Raw genomic sequence first — 17,679 nt, 5'->3', positions numbered from 1 at the left:
AGTGTAGTCCATACATTACTTAATTAATATGTATTTTGTATGTATATTGCCCTTAGGATATAAAGATGATTAAGCTAGGTACCTCGTGCACTGATAGGGCAAAATCTGGAGTTGGGTAGTAAACATGGGAACATAATACGTTAGAGCTCTAACACAGGTGATGATTTTTCTGAAGAGGGAAGTACTAGCTGGCCAGCTGACTGCTTCCTGACAGCAGGGTAGTGGTTTTTCCTTACGGTGCCATGAAAGACATTCCAGAATGCCAGTTCTGATGCCATTCTCTGGCCACCCATGGGTGTATTTTCAGACTCAGTTGAAGAGTTCTTCCCAGATTTGATACCTCTGAAGTCTGGAATGATGTCTGTTACTGTCAGCTGGGATGAGTTACACTGAAATTAGCTGTGAACTCCCATATATAGTTATAATTGAATATTAATGATTATGAATTGGTAGTCACTTTTAAGAGCTAGTCAGTAAATTCACTTGAGAAGAATGACTTAATGTAGCCCCTAAAAATAAAATAAAGCAGTGGAAAGAGTTTCAGGCCAGTAACTTCCTTCCCAGTGGGATACGGGTCAGTAAACCATGGAAAGCTTGATTTTTTTTTTTTTTTGAAAGCATGATTTTCTTAAAGCTTTTTTGTGACCTATTTTATATATGGGGTATTCTTTTGTACATAGGCATTCTGTGTGCTAACTTCCCCAGCTGGTGGAGACCTGTTTTAATTATACTTAATATGTATCATGGGAACATGTATTCCCATGGATGAACATTAATAGTCGATAATAATTGCTACTATAGCTAATAATGCACATGAATATTTAATAACTACTACAGCTAGTGAGATGCACTTAATATTTAATTGTACTTCAGTTTTATTCAGGGTTAAATATATTTGGTAAAAGAACAAAACCATTCTAATCAGCAGCCGTTCTTCTTACCCATGTGATATGAAACAGTCCACCTAAGCAGTGCTGCCTCTGGGGGCCAGAAGGAAGCAGGATAGAAATTCTCATTGCTGAGTCTGCCAAGACCAAGGACCTGACGAATGGTGAACCCACCATTCTTCCTGGCATTCAGGGTTTACTTCTGAATGTGACAGACTTTCCTGTAATAGCTAATTATCAAGAACACTACCAATAATAAGAATAATACTAACTGACCATAACAGTGATCAGCCATTTACAGTGTGTACTGTGCTGGGTTAATCTGCACAAGACCCTGTGAGGTTCAGCACAAAAAGTCATCCTCACTGTACAGGTGAGGCAAGTGTGAGTCAGGATTTAACCAGCAGCTCTGACTCTTGCACTTAGGTCCCTAACTGCTGTGTCATGCTGCTTCCCATTGTGTCATTTGAACCTCACAGTAACCTTGTGAGGAAGACAGTGAAAGCTTTTATTTCATTTTTATAGTCGAGGGGAATGTCCCTTGGAGAGCATAAGCAATTTGTCTGAAGTTTCACAAGCAAGTGCCTGTAGCTGGGATTGGAATCTGCTTCTGCTGACTTTAGCCAGCCCCAAAGGAGCAGCATGAAGAGATGTTTGGAAAGGAGCCACCTGGGGTTAAAGGCTCTGCCTCCTCCAGTGGAGAGCCCAAGGAAGCTGCGTCACATAGTGCAGGGCGTGGTACAGTGTGTGGAGAGGACAGTGGTGAAGCAGAACTCCAGTATCAGGCACCCTTTTGTGACTTGGCTGATACTCTAAGCTAGAAAGGCCTGGGTTTGAATCTAGACTTGCCACCTTCTTGCTGTGTGGAATCTTCAGCATCTCACTTCCTTGTACTAAGCCTTAGTTGCCTCTGTCAAATATAAACAACATTTGTCTAACAAGGTTATTATAATGAAATGAGATCATATATGTAAAATATGCTTAGCATATAGAAGGTGCTTTAAAAAGATAGTTGCTGTATGACTCAGGAAACTCAAACAGGGGCTTATGACAATCTAGAAGGGTGGGATGGGGAGGTAGATGGGAGGGAGGGGACATGGGTGTACCTATGGCTGATTCTTGTTGATGTTTGACAGAAAACAACAAAATTCTGTAAAGCAATTATTCTTCAATTAAAAAGTTAAAATGGCAACAAAAGTTAGTTTCTTTCCCAGTTGATCTTTTTCTTTCTTTCCATAGCATTTATCTAGCCGGCAGAGTGTACAGCAAAGCACATCTCAGGTAAGCAACTTAAGACAGGCCTCCCAGTCTTTTCTCTAATTCTTTCTTTTAAGCAGTTATAAAATAGGTATGCATCAGGAAATTATTGACTTTTTTTTTTTTAACCACTGACTGCTTTATTGTGACCTAAGGAACTCTGATCTCCTAGCAAACTTGGCTAGTCTCCACTCCTCTGTGCAAATTTACACAAGTACAATTGAAATAAAATAGACAGAGACACTAAAATGAATCAGTCTGAGAAAATAAAAATGGTATTTAGAACAGTAACTATTACTATCTAACAGTGTAAACCAAGTCCAACAGGATCGTGACAGCATCTCCAAGAAGTGACTTTGAAAATGGTTCTCTGGAGAATTTAGATGTATGTGGCCTGGTGGAGATTTTGAGTTCACTCATCAACTGGAATTACTGTTCCCATATCTCCTTCACTCTGTTTACTTTTCCCAGCTATGTATTTGCCTACCTCAAACCAAGCACATTAACACAACACCTGCTAGTAGCAGAGATAACACCTCTAATCTCTCTCTCTCACATGATCCCCTTCAGCAGTATGAGGAGAGTTAGTCATTTCATTTTCATTTCATTTAGGGTCAATATGATAACTAAAATAGAAGTCACTGTCTTTTGCCTTCCTCGTTAGGTGGATACAGTGCGCCCACGTCATGGGGAAAGCTGTCGGATACCAGTACCACATCACTTCTTCCTCAGTCTGAAGAGTCTCACCTACAACACCATTGGGGAAGATACTGATGTCTTCTTTTCCTTATATGATATGAGAGAAGGCAAGCAGATCAGGTAAAAGTTGCTAGAAGCTCTCGCGAGGTTGAGACTATTCAAATGGTATGTCCTGGATCATGGGCATCTCTAGACTTCAGAGAAGACAGATGCATAGAGGAGGGAAAACAAGGTGAAGTAACCTACTCTTATTTGGCTGAGGATTTTCCTTCACATCCCAGTTTTCCCTGAAAACTGGGGGCCTCTTTTGTATCCTGTGCCTATTTTCCCCTCAGTCTTGGCCACCACCAGCTCAGGGAAAGAAGAGGATGCATCTGTCTAGTCAGTGCCAGAGAAAACACAAAGGAGAAACATAGAACAAAGCAAATTCAGCACAGAGACCCTGCTCTTGAATGCAGGAACCCTTGGACTCTACTTTGCTGCTTGTGTGAGAGAGGGTTCCCAAGGAAATAGGCTAATGTGGTTCTGTCTGAGGGTAGCCCCAGCCCTCATTTTCAGTCTTGCCCTGTAAGAGGAAGAGCATCTTCTGGACAAAAGGAGAAGTTGTACTGACTCCATCATTCCTTTTTGCCTGGGTTGGAGGAGAAGCCACATAAAGAGGCTGACGGGCAATAGACCATGTGTCTTGACAGAGCAGTGAGGCCCTTAAGCATGAGCCACTGTGGCAGTGCTTTTCCCCTTGAAAGGTAGGGAGAAATCAAGGCGATACTAGGCTTCTCTTCCTCTTCAGTTCAGCAAGGCTCTGATGGGGTGAGAAGACCTTTGTGGGAAGCCCCAGCTTTTCTTTGTGGTTATATTCTAGGTAGAACAGACAGAAAATAAATCTTGGGATACTTCTATATTTGTTGGGAACTTTCTGTGATAAGACTACTTTATGGGTGGTTGTTGTTGTTTTACTTAAGATTTGAAAACAGCTGTTTTACTCTTCCAATTGCGTGCTATACATTTGAGAAAGTTTAAAATGGAAGTTATAACAGAGTACAGAGAAAGCAGTTAATTTGTATGTTCCATGGTACCTCTAATCTTGACTATCCTGCCCTGCCTGCCTCCTTCCAAAGCCCTGTGCTTCACTTTGACATGGGAGTAAAATGATGCAGTTACTGATGAGAGCATGTGGAGCCTTGTCACCAGTGGCTCCCAGCATGTGTCCCAGTAGATTCTGACTGCCCTTATTTTCCCACTATACCAGAGGTTTGTAAACTGTATTATTTATATTTGTGTATGGAAGAATCCTTTCTTCAAGCTAATTTCTATAAGGAAGTCCAATAAATGAAACAGATAAAATAGAACTACTAAGTTGTCAAAAGGGAAAGTAATAGGAATCTTACAGTGTCCATGCCCCTATCTAGTGAGTACCCTGTGAAACCACTGAAGGTCCAAGGGTGACAGTTTGAAAACCAGAGCACAGTATTTGTCATCTTTGAGTGCCAGGGACTATGTCTTCTCTCTCCATGACCCTAGCACCACGCACAGTGCCTGTGCCTGGTACTTTTTTTAAAAATTGGATTTACTGTACAGCGAAGACTCACACCTAGTCGAGGCACCCCATTGCTCTGATTTGTAATTCACACAGAATCATCAGTCCATGTAGTTGTTTTATCTTTGGATTTATTGTTTATGATAGTCTCAAGAAACAGCAGAACATTTTAAAAGAAGAAATATTAAAAAATGTTTTATTAGAGTTTCTGGAATTGTTTGGTCATTTAAAATCCCTATATATTAGAGAACTATACCACCTTGAGATTCACATAATAAAACTGTAAGATTCTTTGTTGAAAATATACACTTTTTAAGTTTTAAGAGTGAACTATTAAGTAGATTTTAGACCTAGGTTTAATCAGTAAACACTCTTCTTTCCATTAGGATTTGTGTAGTACGTAAGGTCTTAAAATTTTTAGGTCATTGAGCTGATATTATCAGATAATTCTGCTCTCATTATGATTAGCTGTCAAATTGATAGCATGTTACTTTTCTCGGAGCAGTTGTCAGAAGTTGCAAGAGATTAGGGAAATATATTACATCAGATGTACCGGGAATTGGTACAGAGAAATTGATTTGTTTTTTCTCCTCAAGATGACTCCTTGAGTGACTGTTTTTCCCCTCAGATATTTCTAGTCTCGTCTCCGGTCGCACGGTGCCAGTGTTCAGGAGTGCCAGAACACTCTCCACTGTGTGCCAAAGAGTACAGGAGATATTAGCTGAACTAAAGACCCGCTATTCCTCTCCTCTAAGTCTCCTTGCTGATTTCCCAGGCAGATCTGGAGGGGCTAAAGTGAGTGACAGATTGCCAGCCCGCAGCATGCCTTTTGATACATGTTGACTGATGAGTATTGGATAGTCTGCTGTAGGTCAGAAGCAGCAGCTGGCAGGGCCTTGGTAGCTCTATTTTTCATTCCATTTCATCATTCCAGCATCATAAATATTTAGCCTTGAAATCTAAATCTCTAATTAAGACCTGTCCCCTGAGCTTCAGGTCCTCATTTCCTTTTTCCTACCAGACATATGCCCTTGGGTGTGCTTCAGACATCCATCATCATTCCTAAACTGCATTCATTTTCTTTTCCTCACATATCTACTTTCTCCTTCAATCAAGCAAAAGGCATTTGCTCAGAGATCCATGTCAGAAACTTAGGGAGCCTCTTAGGCTCCTCCATCTCTATCTCCTTTCTGTCCCTTCTCGATTAATCACTGTATCCTCTTAACATCTGTCTCCTAATGCCAGTCAAATCACTGCCCTAGCTTTATCCTTGCTGTCACCCCAGATCCTTCACATTTCTCCCCAACATAGACTCCCTGAATCTGTCTTCCTTCCCTAAGTTATCCTCCACACCACTACCATACTTCTTTTTTAAAAATGAAAACTGTTCATGTCAGCTCCCACTTAGCCTTAAAAACCCTTGTTACTTAGCATGGCGTAAAAGACCCAGCATAATGTAATTCTGCCTATTTCTCTCACCTTATCTCTTGATGACTTATTTGGCTTTTTCTAAACATGCCTTGCTCTTTCATACCTCTCTACCTTTGTTGGCTTGGTAAGCTCCTGTTCATTGTTTACAACTCAACTTTATGAAACCTCCCTCATTCTATTTATGACTAGAATCAGTCCTGGGGCTTCCTTGTGCACGTGATGTCACCCTGCACCTAACTTTCTCCCGTTTCTAATTATACAAATGCATATAGATTTCCTCCACTGGAATGGGAGCTTCCTTGTATGTCTTTTGTTCCATTTTCTCCCTAGTGCCAAGCACAGAACTTTGAAAATTGGAGTGTTAAATAGTTATTGAATGAATGAATGAATGAATAAGTCCATCTATCAAATAAGTAGCAATAAATCTTCTGTGAATCCAAGATATTTTCATGTAATTGAACAGTTTAGCAAGCATTTACTGAGGCTTTCTTGTTTGTGGGCCCCTGCAATAAACATGGGCCCCCCATGGATGGAGGAGCCTGGTGGGCTGCAGTCCATGGAGTCGCGAAGAGTCGGACATGACTGAGTGACTTCACTTTGACTTTTCACTTTCATGCATTGGAGAAGGAAATGGCAACCCGCTCCAGTATTCTTGCCTAGAGAATCCCGGGGATGGGGGAGCCTGGTGGGCTGCCATCTATGGGGTCGCACAGAGTCAGACACGACTGAAGCAACTTAGCAGCAGCAGCAGCAATACCTGCTGAGGATTTAGAGGAAGAAAAAGAAATGTCCCTGCTGCTAAACAGGTCTGAACAAGGCATTACAGAATTCCTCAAAGATGTAAAACATGTTGTTTCCAATTTTAAGTACCAAACAAGCTGAGTGGAAAAGTAAGATGGGCAGATATCTTATTGACATGTGGTAAGACTTTAAGCACAATAAGAAGCCAGGGAAAATGAAACAAAAAAATAGAACCTATTAAGAGAGAAGTTTTTATAGAACTTCTCAAGCTGAAAAAAAATGAGAAGTCCTATCCAAACCCTGGTTGGTTTATATATTTTTTCTAATTAACTATATTTTTGACTGATTTATATTTATGATTAAATTGTATGGTTTGGTAAAGAAATACAGCCAGCTTTGCAATGGTATACTGGGAGAGATGGCTTTTTCTTTCATGGTGAGCTAGGTCAGTTGTCACCAGGGTTTTGAATTCAACATTTGAAGAACTATTTTTTTTTAAAAGGAAAAGAAGTCAGGGAAGAAATGGTTCTTTGAGAGACTGAGAAGACCTCAAGGGTTCTTGGAGAAAATGAAAGTAGTTGAAAAAGAGTGACCAGTATCCAGATAAGGTATTAACTCATTTGTTCAACTGATTCTGCCAATTATTGTTTTAGATGCTAGGTACACTGGGATGGGCAAGAGAAATCTGCTTGTCTTCCTGGAGCTTATGAACTAGTAGAGAGATTAACTCTTTCTAGTAGAGAGACTGTTGAACATATGGTCACATGAATACATACAAAGTTTAAAAATTGTCATAAATGCTATAAAGGAAAATCATGCATGGTGCTGTGAAACTTCATGTATATTGGAGTGCAGGGAAGGAAGCCTTTATGGCATTCAAACTAAGCCTTAACGTTTGAGTAAAGAAAAAAGAGTAGATAATGCGATCTAGGCAGAAGAAGGTTTAGATACAGTGAAGAACTTCGTACATTCAGAGAACTGAGAGGCAGTCATCCCTGGTATACAGTGAGTGAGAAAAGGAAAGGACATCATAACAAAAGATAATCAGGGACCAGATGATGCAGGGCCTTATGGCCATAGAAAGATTCTGCATTTTATTGTAAGTTCAAGAAGAGAAGATACTAAGAAGCAGCAAAACTTGAGTTAAAAATAATAAAAATATTAATGCATATATACAGGAAATTGGAAGAGGCAATTACAGCTAAGAAAAAGTTGATGTTGACAAACTCCAGGTCTTGAATCTGTTTCTTTACCCTTCTTTGTTCTTCTTTGTTTCTTTAAGAAAGAAAGAGCTCAGTAAATAATTAGGAAATAAGTGCTAGATTTAAGATAAAATAGGTCAAAAATAGCCCTGAAAACCCTGTAGACTAATTTAGACTTGAAGCATTAAACAACCATTCTGATTCCTTGAGTGGGTAACTGCCATGTTGAATGTGGTGGTTTGGGATTATCCCAGAGGCAATGTAGAGGTTAAACTGGAAAATGATTGAGATGAGTTGGAAGCTGTTGTCGATATGAGTTGATAAGGCCTCAGGATAAGGGGACTAATAGTAAGATTAGAGAAGAAAGAGCATCTTGCCGTGTAAGATCTGGTCCCAGCCTCATCACCTCTATAATTTAATTTCCTATCATTCCCCCTTGATCACTCTACACGTAGTTTCATTTCTTATTATTCCCCCCCTTGATCACTCTACTTTACGATGACCTTCTTGCTGTGCCCTAAAACACAACACATGTTCCTGCCTTAGGGCCTTTCTTTGCACCTGCTCTTTTCTGGATAGGCTCATGGTACTTACATCCTGACTTACTTCAGGTTTTTACTCAAATGTCACCCTTTCAGGCTTTTCCCGGCTACCTTATCTAGAACTGAAAACATCGTGAACATCATCTCCCACATACACATGCTTATTCTCAATCCCTTCCTTGCTTTATATTTTACCCAAGCATGTATTACCATCTAGTATACTGAATAGTTTATGTTTACCATTTTTATTGTGTGTGTCTCGTCTCTAGGCTGTAAGCACCATGAAAGCAGAGGGTTTTTTTTTTTTTGAAAATTTTCTTTATTTTTTAAATTGAAGTATAATTAATTTACAACATTGTTTGTTTCATGTGTACAGCAAAGTGATTTAGTGAAACACACATGTATTTATCTGTATATCCACACATGCACACTTACATTCTTTTTCAAATTCTTTTTCATTATAGGTTATTATAAGGTATTGAGTATAGTTCCTGTGCTATATAGTAGGTCACTGTTATTTATATATTGTATATGAGAACAGATTTGTTAATCTTATTCACAAGCAGATCCCTTGAACCTAGGAGAATATTGGTCTTTGGTAGGTACTCAATACTTACTTGTTGAATGAATGGTCAACTAAGTGCAGGAACAAACTTAGTTATTACTCTGATCTCTTTTCTTTCTCTTTTTAAAACATATAACGCAATGGTTTTTTTTACCTTGGGGACAAACAGAGTGGTACTATAATTGTTAAGTTCAGCCAAGTGAAAGAAATGATGAGTTCAGTTTGGGCTGTGTTAAGTTTGAAGTGATAGCTATGCAAACCACAGGCCATGTAGTGGGGGCATCTTGGATGCAGGCAAGGTGTCACAGATGTAGATAATAATTTTTATAGAAGTAGTTCCTGTGTGCAGAAAGAAAGCTATCTAAGGCTATCTAAAACATGGGATATTTCAGTCATTAAGAAAAACATTTTATGCACCTGACATGCAATGTGCTGTCAGGTAGTGTAGAGTTCTTTAAGATTGGGAAGAAGTGCCAGTGAAGGAGAAAAAACAATTGAACACAACTGAAGGTATCACACTTCTTTGTTTCAAAGCATATTACAAAGCTACAGTCATTGAAACAGTGTGGTGCGTGCGTGTGTGCTCAGTCACATCCAGCTCTTTGCAGTCCCATGGACTATAGCATGCCAGGCTTCTCTGTCCATGGGATTCTCCAGGGCAAGAGTACTGAAAAGGTTGCCATGCCCTCCTGCAGGGGGCATGTGTCTCTTACATCTTCTGCATGGGCAGGCAGATTCTGTTCCACTAGTGCCTCCTGGGATACTCATGTTATCACTGCATTGTTTACAGCAGTTAAGGTATGGAAACAGTGCAAATGCCTGTCAGTAGGTGAATGGATAGAAAGATGTGTTCTTTATCCACAACGGAATATTGTTCAGCCACAAGAATGGAGACTATGGCATTTTCAACAGTATGGATGAAATGAGCACATTATGCTAAGCAAGTTAAATGAGACAGAGTAAGTATTATATCTCTTATATGTGGAATCTAAAAATGTCAAACCTGTGAAAAAACAGAGAGTAAAATAATGGTTACCAGGAGATGGAGGAGCAGGGATCGGGGATAAGATTGATGGTGTTTAAAGGTATGAACTTGTATCGAGTAGTAAGTAAGCCATAGAGAATTAAACATAATATAATTAATGAAAGACAGTAATACTGTACTATAAAGATGTAACATGATAAATATTACTTCAGTGGTAATCAAATTAATATTACAGTAGATGTGTATCAAAGTAACACACTGTATACTTTAAGTTTATAAAATGTATTGTGTCAAATTTATCTAATTTTTTTAAAAGATAAAATTTGGGGAGGATGTGGAAAAAAGAGAACTCTTGTACACTGTTGGTAATGTAAACTGATACAATCACTATGTAAAACGGTATGAAGATTCCTCAAAAAATAGAAAATAGATCTCTCATATGATCCAGTGATCCCACTTTTGAGAGTATATCCAAAGGAATTGCAATCAGCATCTCAGAGAGATAGCTACACTCCTGTATTCATTGCAGCAATATTTACATCAGCCAAACAAGGAAGCAACTTCAGTGTCTATCAGTGAATGAATGGATAAGTCAAATGTAGTGTTTACATAAAATGGATATTGTTTACCCTTTAAAAAGAGAGGAACCCTGCCATTTGCAGCAAAATGGATGAACTTGGAGGATATCGTGCTTCATGAAATAAGCCAGACATAGAAGGACAAATACTATATGATACCACTTAATGAGAATTCTAAAATAGTTAAATTCAAAGAAAGAGAGAGTGAAATAGTGGTTTCTGGAGACAGAGGGAAATGAGAGGTATCAGTGAAGGGATACAAAATTTCAGTTATACAAGGTGAATAAATTCTAGAGATCTATACATCATGTTACATACAGTTAGCAATACTGTATTGCACACTTAAAAATTTGCTAAGAGTTTATATCTGTAGTTAAATATTCTTATCTCACACTACAAATATAAAATAATAATAAATAGAATGTGAAGAAACTTACAGAGATGATATATTTATGGTAAACTTATGAAGAATATGTTCATGGCTTACATTGTGATGATGGGTTCACAGGTATATATTTATCTACAAACTACAGTCATTAAAACAGTGTGGTGTGTTAAAACAGCTTTTTATTTGTCAATCATACCTCAATAAAGTGATTTAGAAAAAGAGAAATGTGGGGAGAAGTGAATTTTCCTAGCAAGTGTTAAACACCTTATATAAATGCAAGACTTACTAAAATGTGTAGTATTTTCTATGTCATCGCATAACCAGTATGGCTAACATTATGTGGATTTGCCTCACTTATACTCTGAAACAGAATTTTCTAAGATAATCAGTGATCACATTATAGGCAAATAAGATTGTCTTTTTTTGTAATTAAAAAAAAGGCAGAAGACATTGCTTTACTCTCCTATTTTTTTAAGTTTATTTTTTTCTTTTACATGGCTTTTATTTATTTATTTATTTTACTTTATTTTGCTTTACAATACTGTATTGGTTTTGCCATACATTGACATGAGTCAGCCACGGGTGTACATGAGTTCCCAATCCTGAACCCCCCTCCCACCTCCCACCCCATATCATCTCTCTGGATCATCCCCGTGCACCAGCCCCAAGCATCCTGTATCCTATATCGAACACAGACTGGCGATTGATTTCTTACATGATAGTATACATGTTTCAATGCCATTCTCCCGAATCATCCCACCCTCTCCCTCTCCCACAGAGTCTAAAAGTCCGTTGTACACATCTGTGTCTCTTTTGCTGTCTCGCATAGAGGGTTATCATTACTATCTTTCTAAATTCCATATATATGTGTTAGTATACTGTATTGGTGTTTTTCTTTCTGGCTTATTTCACTCTGTATAATCGGCTCCAGTTTCATCCACCTCGTTAGAACTGATTCAAATGTATTCTTTTTAATGGCTGAGTAATACTCCATTGTGTATATGTACCACAGCTTTCTTATCCATTCATCTGCTGATGGACATCTAGGTTGTTTCCATGTCCTGGCTATTATAAACAGTGCTGCGACGAATATTGGGGTACACATGTCTCTTTCAATTCTGGTTTCCTCGGTGTGTATGCCCAGCAGTGGGATTGCTGGGTCATAAGGCAGTTCTATTTGCAATTTTTCAACTAATCTCAAAAATATACAAGCAACTTATGCAGCTCAAGTCCAGAAAAATAAGTGACCCAATCAAAAAATGGGCCAAAGAACTAAACAGACATTTCTCCAAAGAAGACATATGGATGGCTAACAAACACATGAAAAGATGCTCAACATCACTCATTATCAGAGAAATGCAAATCAAAACCACAATGAGGTACCACTTCACACCAGTCAGAATGGCAGCGATCCAAAAGTCTACAAGCAATAAATGCTGGAGAGGGTGTGGAGAAAAGGGAACCCTCTTACACTGTTGGTGGGAATGCAAACTAGTACAGCCACCGTGGAGAACAGCGTGGAGATTCCTGTTCTTTTTTTAATGACATTTATCACCTTCTGCATTCTACATGATTTAGTCATTTGTTGTGTTTATTACTTATTGTCTGTTTCCTCAGTTTGTCTTTTCTGAGCAGAGAGATGTTTTTTGTTCACTAAGGTACTCAAGTGCCTAGAGCAGTGCTTGTCACATAGTAAGTGCTCAATAAGTGTTGAATAAATGAGGGTAACCATCCAGAATGCTGAAAGGAGATGAAATGTATGAAGGACATATTAAGGGCCATGGAGAATACAATGAAGAGGGTAATAAACATCTAATTAGAGAATCACAGACAAAGAGAAAAGGAAAAAAAAGAGAGAGAAGATATACTCCAAGAGATTATGGCTGATAATTTTTCATCACTGATGAGGAAGATACAAATATAAGGCTGTGTATTTCCTTCATCCCCATGAGATTCCTTTTTGGGACCAATGTACTCTTTGGCAATTATCAGAGGATGAAGAAGCCAAGGTTATTAAATAGAACTTGTCCTCATCTCCACCACTTCATTCAATGGTAAATTTACAGTGTCCAGTTTGGGCCACAATGCTGTATTCTTAACAAATACAGTGTAAGTTGGAAAAAGACATGAAGTCCACTGATGGTTTATGGTATCTTGATTAAAGAAGGGTTTACTGCTGCCAACAACAAAAACACTTTAAAACAATTTGACTTTTGAAAACACTATTGCACAGAGATTAAATTTAAAAATAAAGATATTCACAGAATAAATCCTCAGATTCCCTAATCAAACTTAGTGTCAGATGTAACCTTAAGTACTATCAAAGACTGCCATTGACAGAGCAACCTTATGGCAGAACCATGGTATAGCTGTTCCTTTAGCTGCTTCCAAAAACTGTCCAGTATTGGCTGAGAGTCTGTCAGCAAATGGATGCCTTCATGTGCTCCTCAACTTTGTGTGTGTGTGTGTGACTCTTAGCTAGCACTTTATTTTTTTTTATTTTTTTTTGTTTAGTTTTTTATTTTTTAAATTTTAAAATCTTTAATTCTTACATGCATTCCCAAACATGAACCCCCCCTCCCACCTCCCTCCCCATAACATCTCTCTGGGTCATCCCCATGCACCAGCCCCAAGCATGCTGTATCCTGCGTCAGACATAGACTGGCGATTCAATTCTTACATGATAGTATACATGTTAGAATGCCATTCTCCCAAATCATCCCACCCTCTCCCTCTCCCTCTGAGTCCAAAAGTCCGTTATACACATCTGTGTCTTTTTTCCTGTCTTGCATACAGGGTCGTCATTGCCATCTTCCTAAATTCCATATATATATGTGTTAGTATACTGTATTGGTGTTTTTCTTTCTGGCTTACTTCACTCTGTATAATCGGCTCCAGTTTCATCCATCTCATCAGAACTGATTTAAATGAATTCTTTTTAACAGCTGAGTAATACTCCATTGTGTATATGTACCACAGCTTTCTTATCCATTCATCTGCTGATGGACATCTAGGTTGTTTCCATGTCCTGGCTATTATAAACAGTGCTGCGATGAACATTTGGGTACATGTGTCTCTTTCCATTCTGGTTTCCTTGGTGTGTATGCCCAGCAGTGGGATTGCTGGGTCATAAGGTAGTTCTATTTGCAATTTTTTAAGGAATCTCCACACTGTTCTCCATAGCTAATCAATGAGTATAGTAAAGTTGCAGGATATAAAATCAACACACAGAAATCCCTTGCATTCCTATACACTAATAATGAGAAAGTAGAAAAAGAAATTAAGGAAACAATTCCATTCACCATTGCAACGAAAAGAATAAAATACTTAGGAATATATCTACCTAAAGAAACTAAAGACCTATATATAGAAAACTATAAAACACTGATGAGAGAAATCAAAGAGGACACTAATAGATGGAGAAATATACCATGTTCATGCAGCGGAAGAATCAATATAGTGAAAATGAGTATACTACCCAAAGCAATTTACAAATTCAATGCGATCCCTATCAAGCTACCAGCCACATTTTTCACAGAACTAGAACAAATAATTTCAAGATTTGTATGGAAATACAAAAAACCTCGAATTGCCAAAGCAATCTTGAGAAAGAAGAATGGAACTGGAGGAATCAACTTGCCTGACTTCAGGCTCTACTACAAAGCCACAGTCATCAAGACAGTATGGTACTGGCACAAAGACAGACATATAGATCAATGGAACAAAATAGAAAGCCCAGAGATAAATCCACACACATATGGACACCTTATCTTTGACAAAGGAGGCAAGAATATACAATGGAGTAAAGACAATCTCTTTAACAAGTGGTGCTGGGAAAACTGGTCAACCACTTGTAAAAGAATGAAACTAGATCACTTTCTAACACCGCACACAAAAATAAACTCAAAATGGATTAAAGATCTAAATGTAAGACCAGAAACTATAAAACTCCTAGAGGAGAACATAGGCAAAACACTCTCAGACATAAATCACAGCAGGATCCTCTATGATCCACCTCCCAGAATTCTGGAAATAAAAGCAAAAATAAACAAATGGGATCTAATTAAAATTAAAAGCTTCTGCACAACAAAGGAAAATATAATCAAGGTGAAAAGACAGCCTTCTGAATGGGAGAAAATAATAGCAAATGAAGCAACTGACAAACAACTAATCCTCAACTTTTTTTTATTGAAGGTATAGTAGATTTACAGTGTTCAGTTGTATAGAAAAGTGACTCAGTTACAGATATTCTTTTGCAGACTCTTTTCCATTATAGTTTTTTATAATATATTAGATGTAGTTCCCTGTGCTATTCCTTGTTTTAATCTATTTTATATATAGTAGTATGTATATGTTAACCCCAAATCCTAATTTATCCCTCCCCTCCCTTGCCCCTTTGGTAACCTTAAGTTTGTTTTCTATGTCTGTGAGTCTATATCTACTTTGTGAAACAGTATCCTTTTTTTTTTTTTAGATTCCACCAAAAAGTGATATCATATGATATTTATCTTTTTCTGTTTAACTTATGTAACTCTGGGTCCTTCAGTGTTGCTACAAATGACATTATTTTATTCTTTTTATGGTCAAATAATATTCCATTATGTGTGTATACACATCACACCTTCTTTATCCATTCATCCGTTGTTAGACGTTTAGGTTGCTTCCATGTGCTGCTGTGCCCCTCAGTTTTACTGAGCATCTCCTCCGTGTTTACACTTCAGTTGCCAAGAAACCAGATCTTTGGTGAATCCATAGTCCCCAAATGAATAAAAATAAATAAATCATATTTTCAGTTTAGGGTGCTAGAAAAAGAAAAGATAAAGTAGAAGAAAAATGTAATAGAACATAAAGAAATAAACATACAGCAGAAGTTAATGCATTGTAAATCAACAAAAATTGAAATAAAAAAGAAATAAACATACAGCAGAAGTTAATGCATTGTAAATCAGCAAAAATTGAAATAAAAAGAAATAAACAATAGAGAGGATCAATAAAATAAAGACTGATTCTCTGAAACAACAAACTTAAAAAAGACATACTAGTAGCAAGAGTAACCAGGAAAAAAGATAAATACTAAAAAATATATGGAACACATTTTTTAATTGGGGTAGGATTCATGTAACATAAAAGTACTATTTTAAAGTAAACAGTTTAGTGGCATTTACTACATTCACAAGGTGGTTCAACCGCCACCTCTGTCTAGATCCAAAATGTTATCATCACCCCAAAGGAAGCTATGAACCTGATAAAATGTTGTTCCTCATTCTCCTCCCCACCCCACCCCTGCTTCCACCCCCGACAGCTACAAGTCTTTGTTTCATCTCCCTGAATTTAGCTGTTCTAGATATTTCTAGAATATATCTATAAAGACTAGATATTTCTGTTCTATAAATAGAATCCTATAATGTGCAACCTCTTGCATCTGGATTGTTTCACTTATCATTGTGTTTTTAAGATTTGTTCATGTTGTAACATGCATCGGTATACCATTTCTTTATACGGCTGAGTAATATTTCATTATATGGATATGCCACAATATCTTTTTCCATCCATTCGTTGGAAGACAGTTGTGCTGTTTCTACCTTTTGGCTACAGTGAATAGTGCTACTAGGAACATGTTGTATGTATACTTGAGGGCCTGTTTGTTCTTTTAGCTGTGTGTCTAGGAATGGAGTTGCTACATTATATAGTAATTCCATGTTTAAGTTTTGAGGAACTGCCAAACTGTTTGCCACAGCAGCCAAAACATTATACATTCCTGCCAACAGTGTATGAGATGTCCAGTTTATGCACATCCTCATCAGTGCTTGCTGTTTTCTGGGGGTTTCCCCCATTGTGGTTTGATACGCATTTTCATGATGACTAGTGATAAGAGCATCTTTTCATGTGCTTGTTAACCATTTGTATATTTTCCTTGGAGAAATGTGTAGTCAAGTCTTTTGCCCATTTTTAATTGGATTATTTGTCTTTTTGTTGAGTTGTAAATGTTCTTTATATTTCCTAGATACTAAAACCTTATCAGAGATGTAGTCATATCTGTCTCTTTGTGACCCCATGGCCTGTAGCCCACCAGGCTCCTCTATCCATGGGCTTCTGCAAGCACGAATGCTGGAGTGAGTAGCCATTCTCTTCTCCAGGGAATCTTCCTGACCCAGAGATCGAACCTGAGTCTCCTGCATTGCAGGCAGATTCTTTAGCATTTGAACCTCCAGGGAAGCCTATCGGAGCTACGGTTTGCCAGTATTTCTCCTTTCCTGTAGGTTGCCTTTTTCACTTTCTTGATAATTTTGATGCACAATACTTTTTAATTTTGATGAAGCCCACTATATCTGTTTTTTATTCTGTTGCTCGTGCTTTTGGTATTATAGAACACATTTTTTAAATTGTGTGCCTATACTGTGACCAATATGATACAAATAAACTTGTATTTATATGTGCAAAAATCTTACTTTTGTAATAGCAAAATGTCCATAAGAAGAGAGATGGCTAGATAAATAATACTGTTACCTTTGAAAAGATCAAGGTGAAAAGAAGTGAGAGAGGGACTAAATTAGTTTTCTGTTGTTGCATAACGAATTACAACAAATTTAATGGACTTCAAAATTTCCCATTTTTTAATTCATAGTTCTGTAGGTTAGAAGGCGTTACTGGGTTCTTTGTTCACTATATTACAAGGCTGAAATAGTGTCTGTGTTGTAATGTAAAAGCTGTAGTGGAAAATTTGCTTCCAAGTTCATTGGTTGTTGTTGGCAGGATTCAATTTCTTTCAGTTATGGGACTGAGGTTTCGTTTCCTTGCTAACTGTTGACTGAGAACTGCCATTAGTTCCTAAAGGCCACAAGCCTTTCTTGCTTTGTAGAACCCTCC

At 37.8% G+C, this 17,679-nt stretch overlaps 1 protein-coding gene across 1 annotated transcript in view; it reads left to right on the top strand.

The window, feature by feature from the left end:
• DOCK3 (dedicator of cytokinesis 3) overlaps positions 1–17,679 on the top strand; it is a 291,789-nt gene that overhangs the window by 138,290 nt on the left and 135,820 nt on the right. Inside the window, exons 8-9 of the mRNA XM_069561103.1 lie at positions 2,127–2,168; positions 2,809–2,963. Coding sequence (XP_069417204.1) covers positions 2,127–2,168; positions 2,809–2,963 — 197 coding nt within the window. The remainder of the gene's footprint in view (positions 1–2,126; positions 2,169–2,808; positions 2,964–17,679) is intronic.

The sequence above is a fragment of the Ovis canadensis genome, chromosome 19 (genome assembly GCF_042477335.2).
Source record: "Ovis canadensis isolate MfBH-ARS-UI-01 breed Bighorn chromosome 19, ARS-UI_OviCan_v2, whole genome shotgun sequence".
Taxonomy (NCBI): domain Eukaryota; kingdom Metazoa; phylum Chordata; class Mammalia; order Artiodactyla; family Bovidae; genus Ovis; species Ovis canadensis.
The sequence above is the reverse complement of the archived record's forward strand: the minus strand, read 5'-3'. Positions and strand labels throughout refer to the sequence as shown.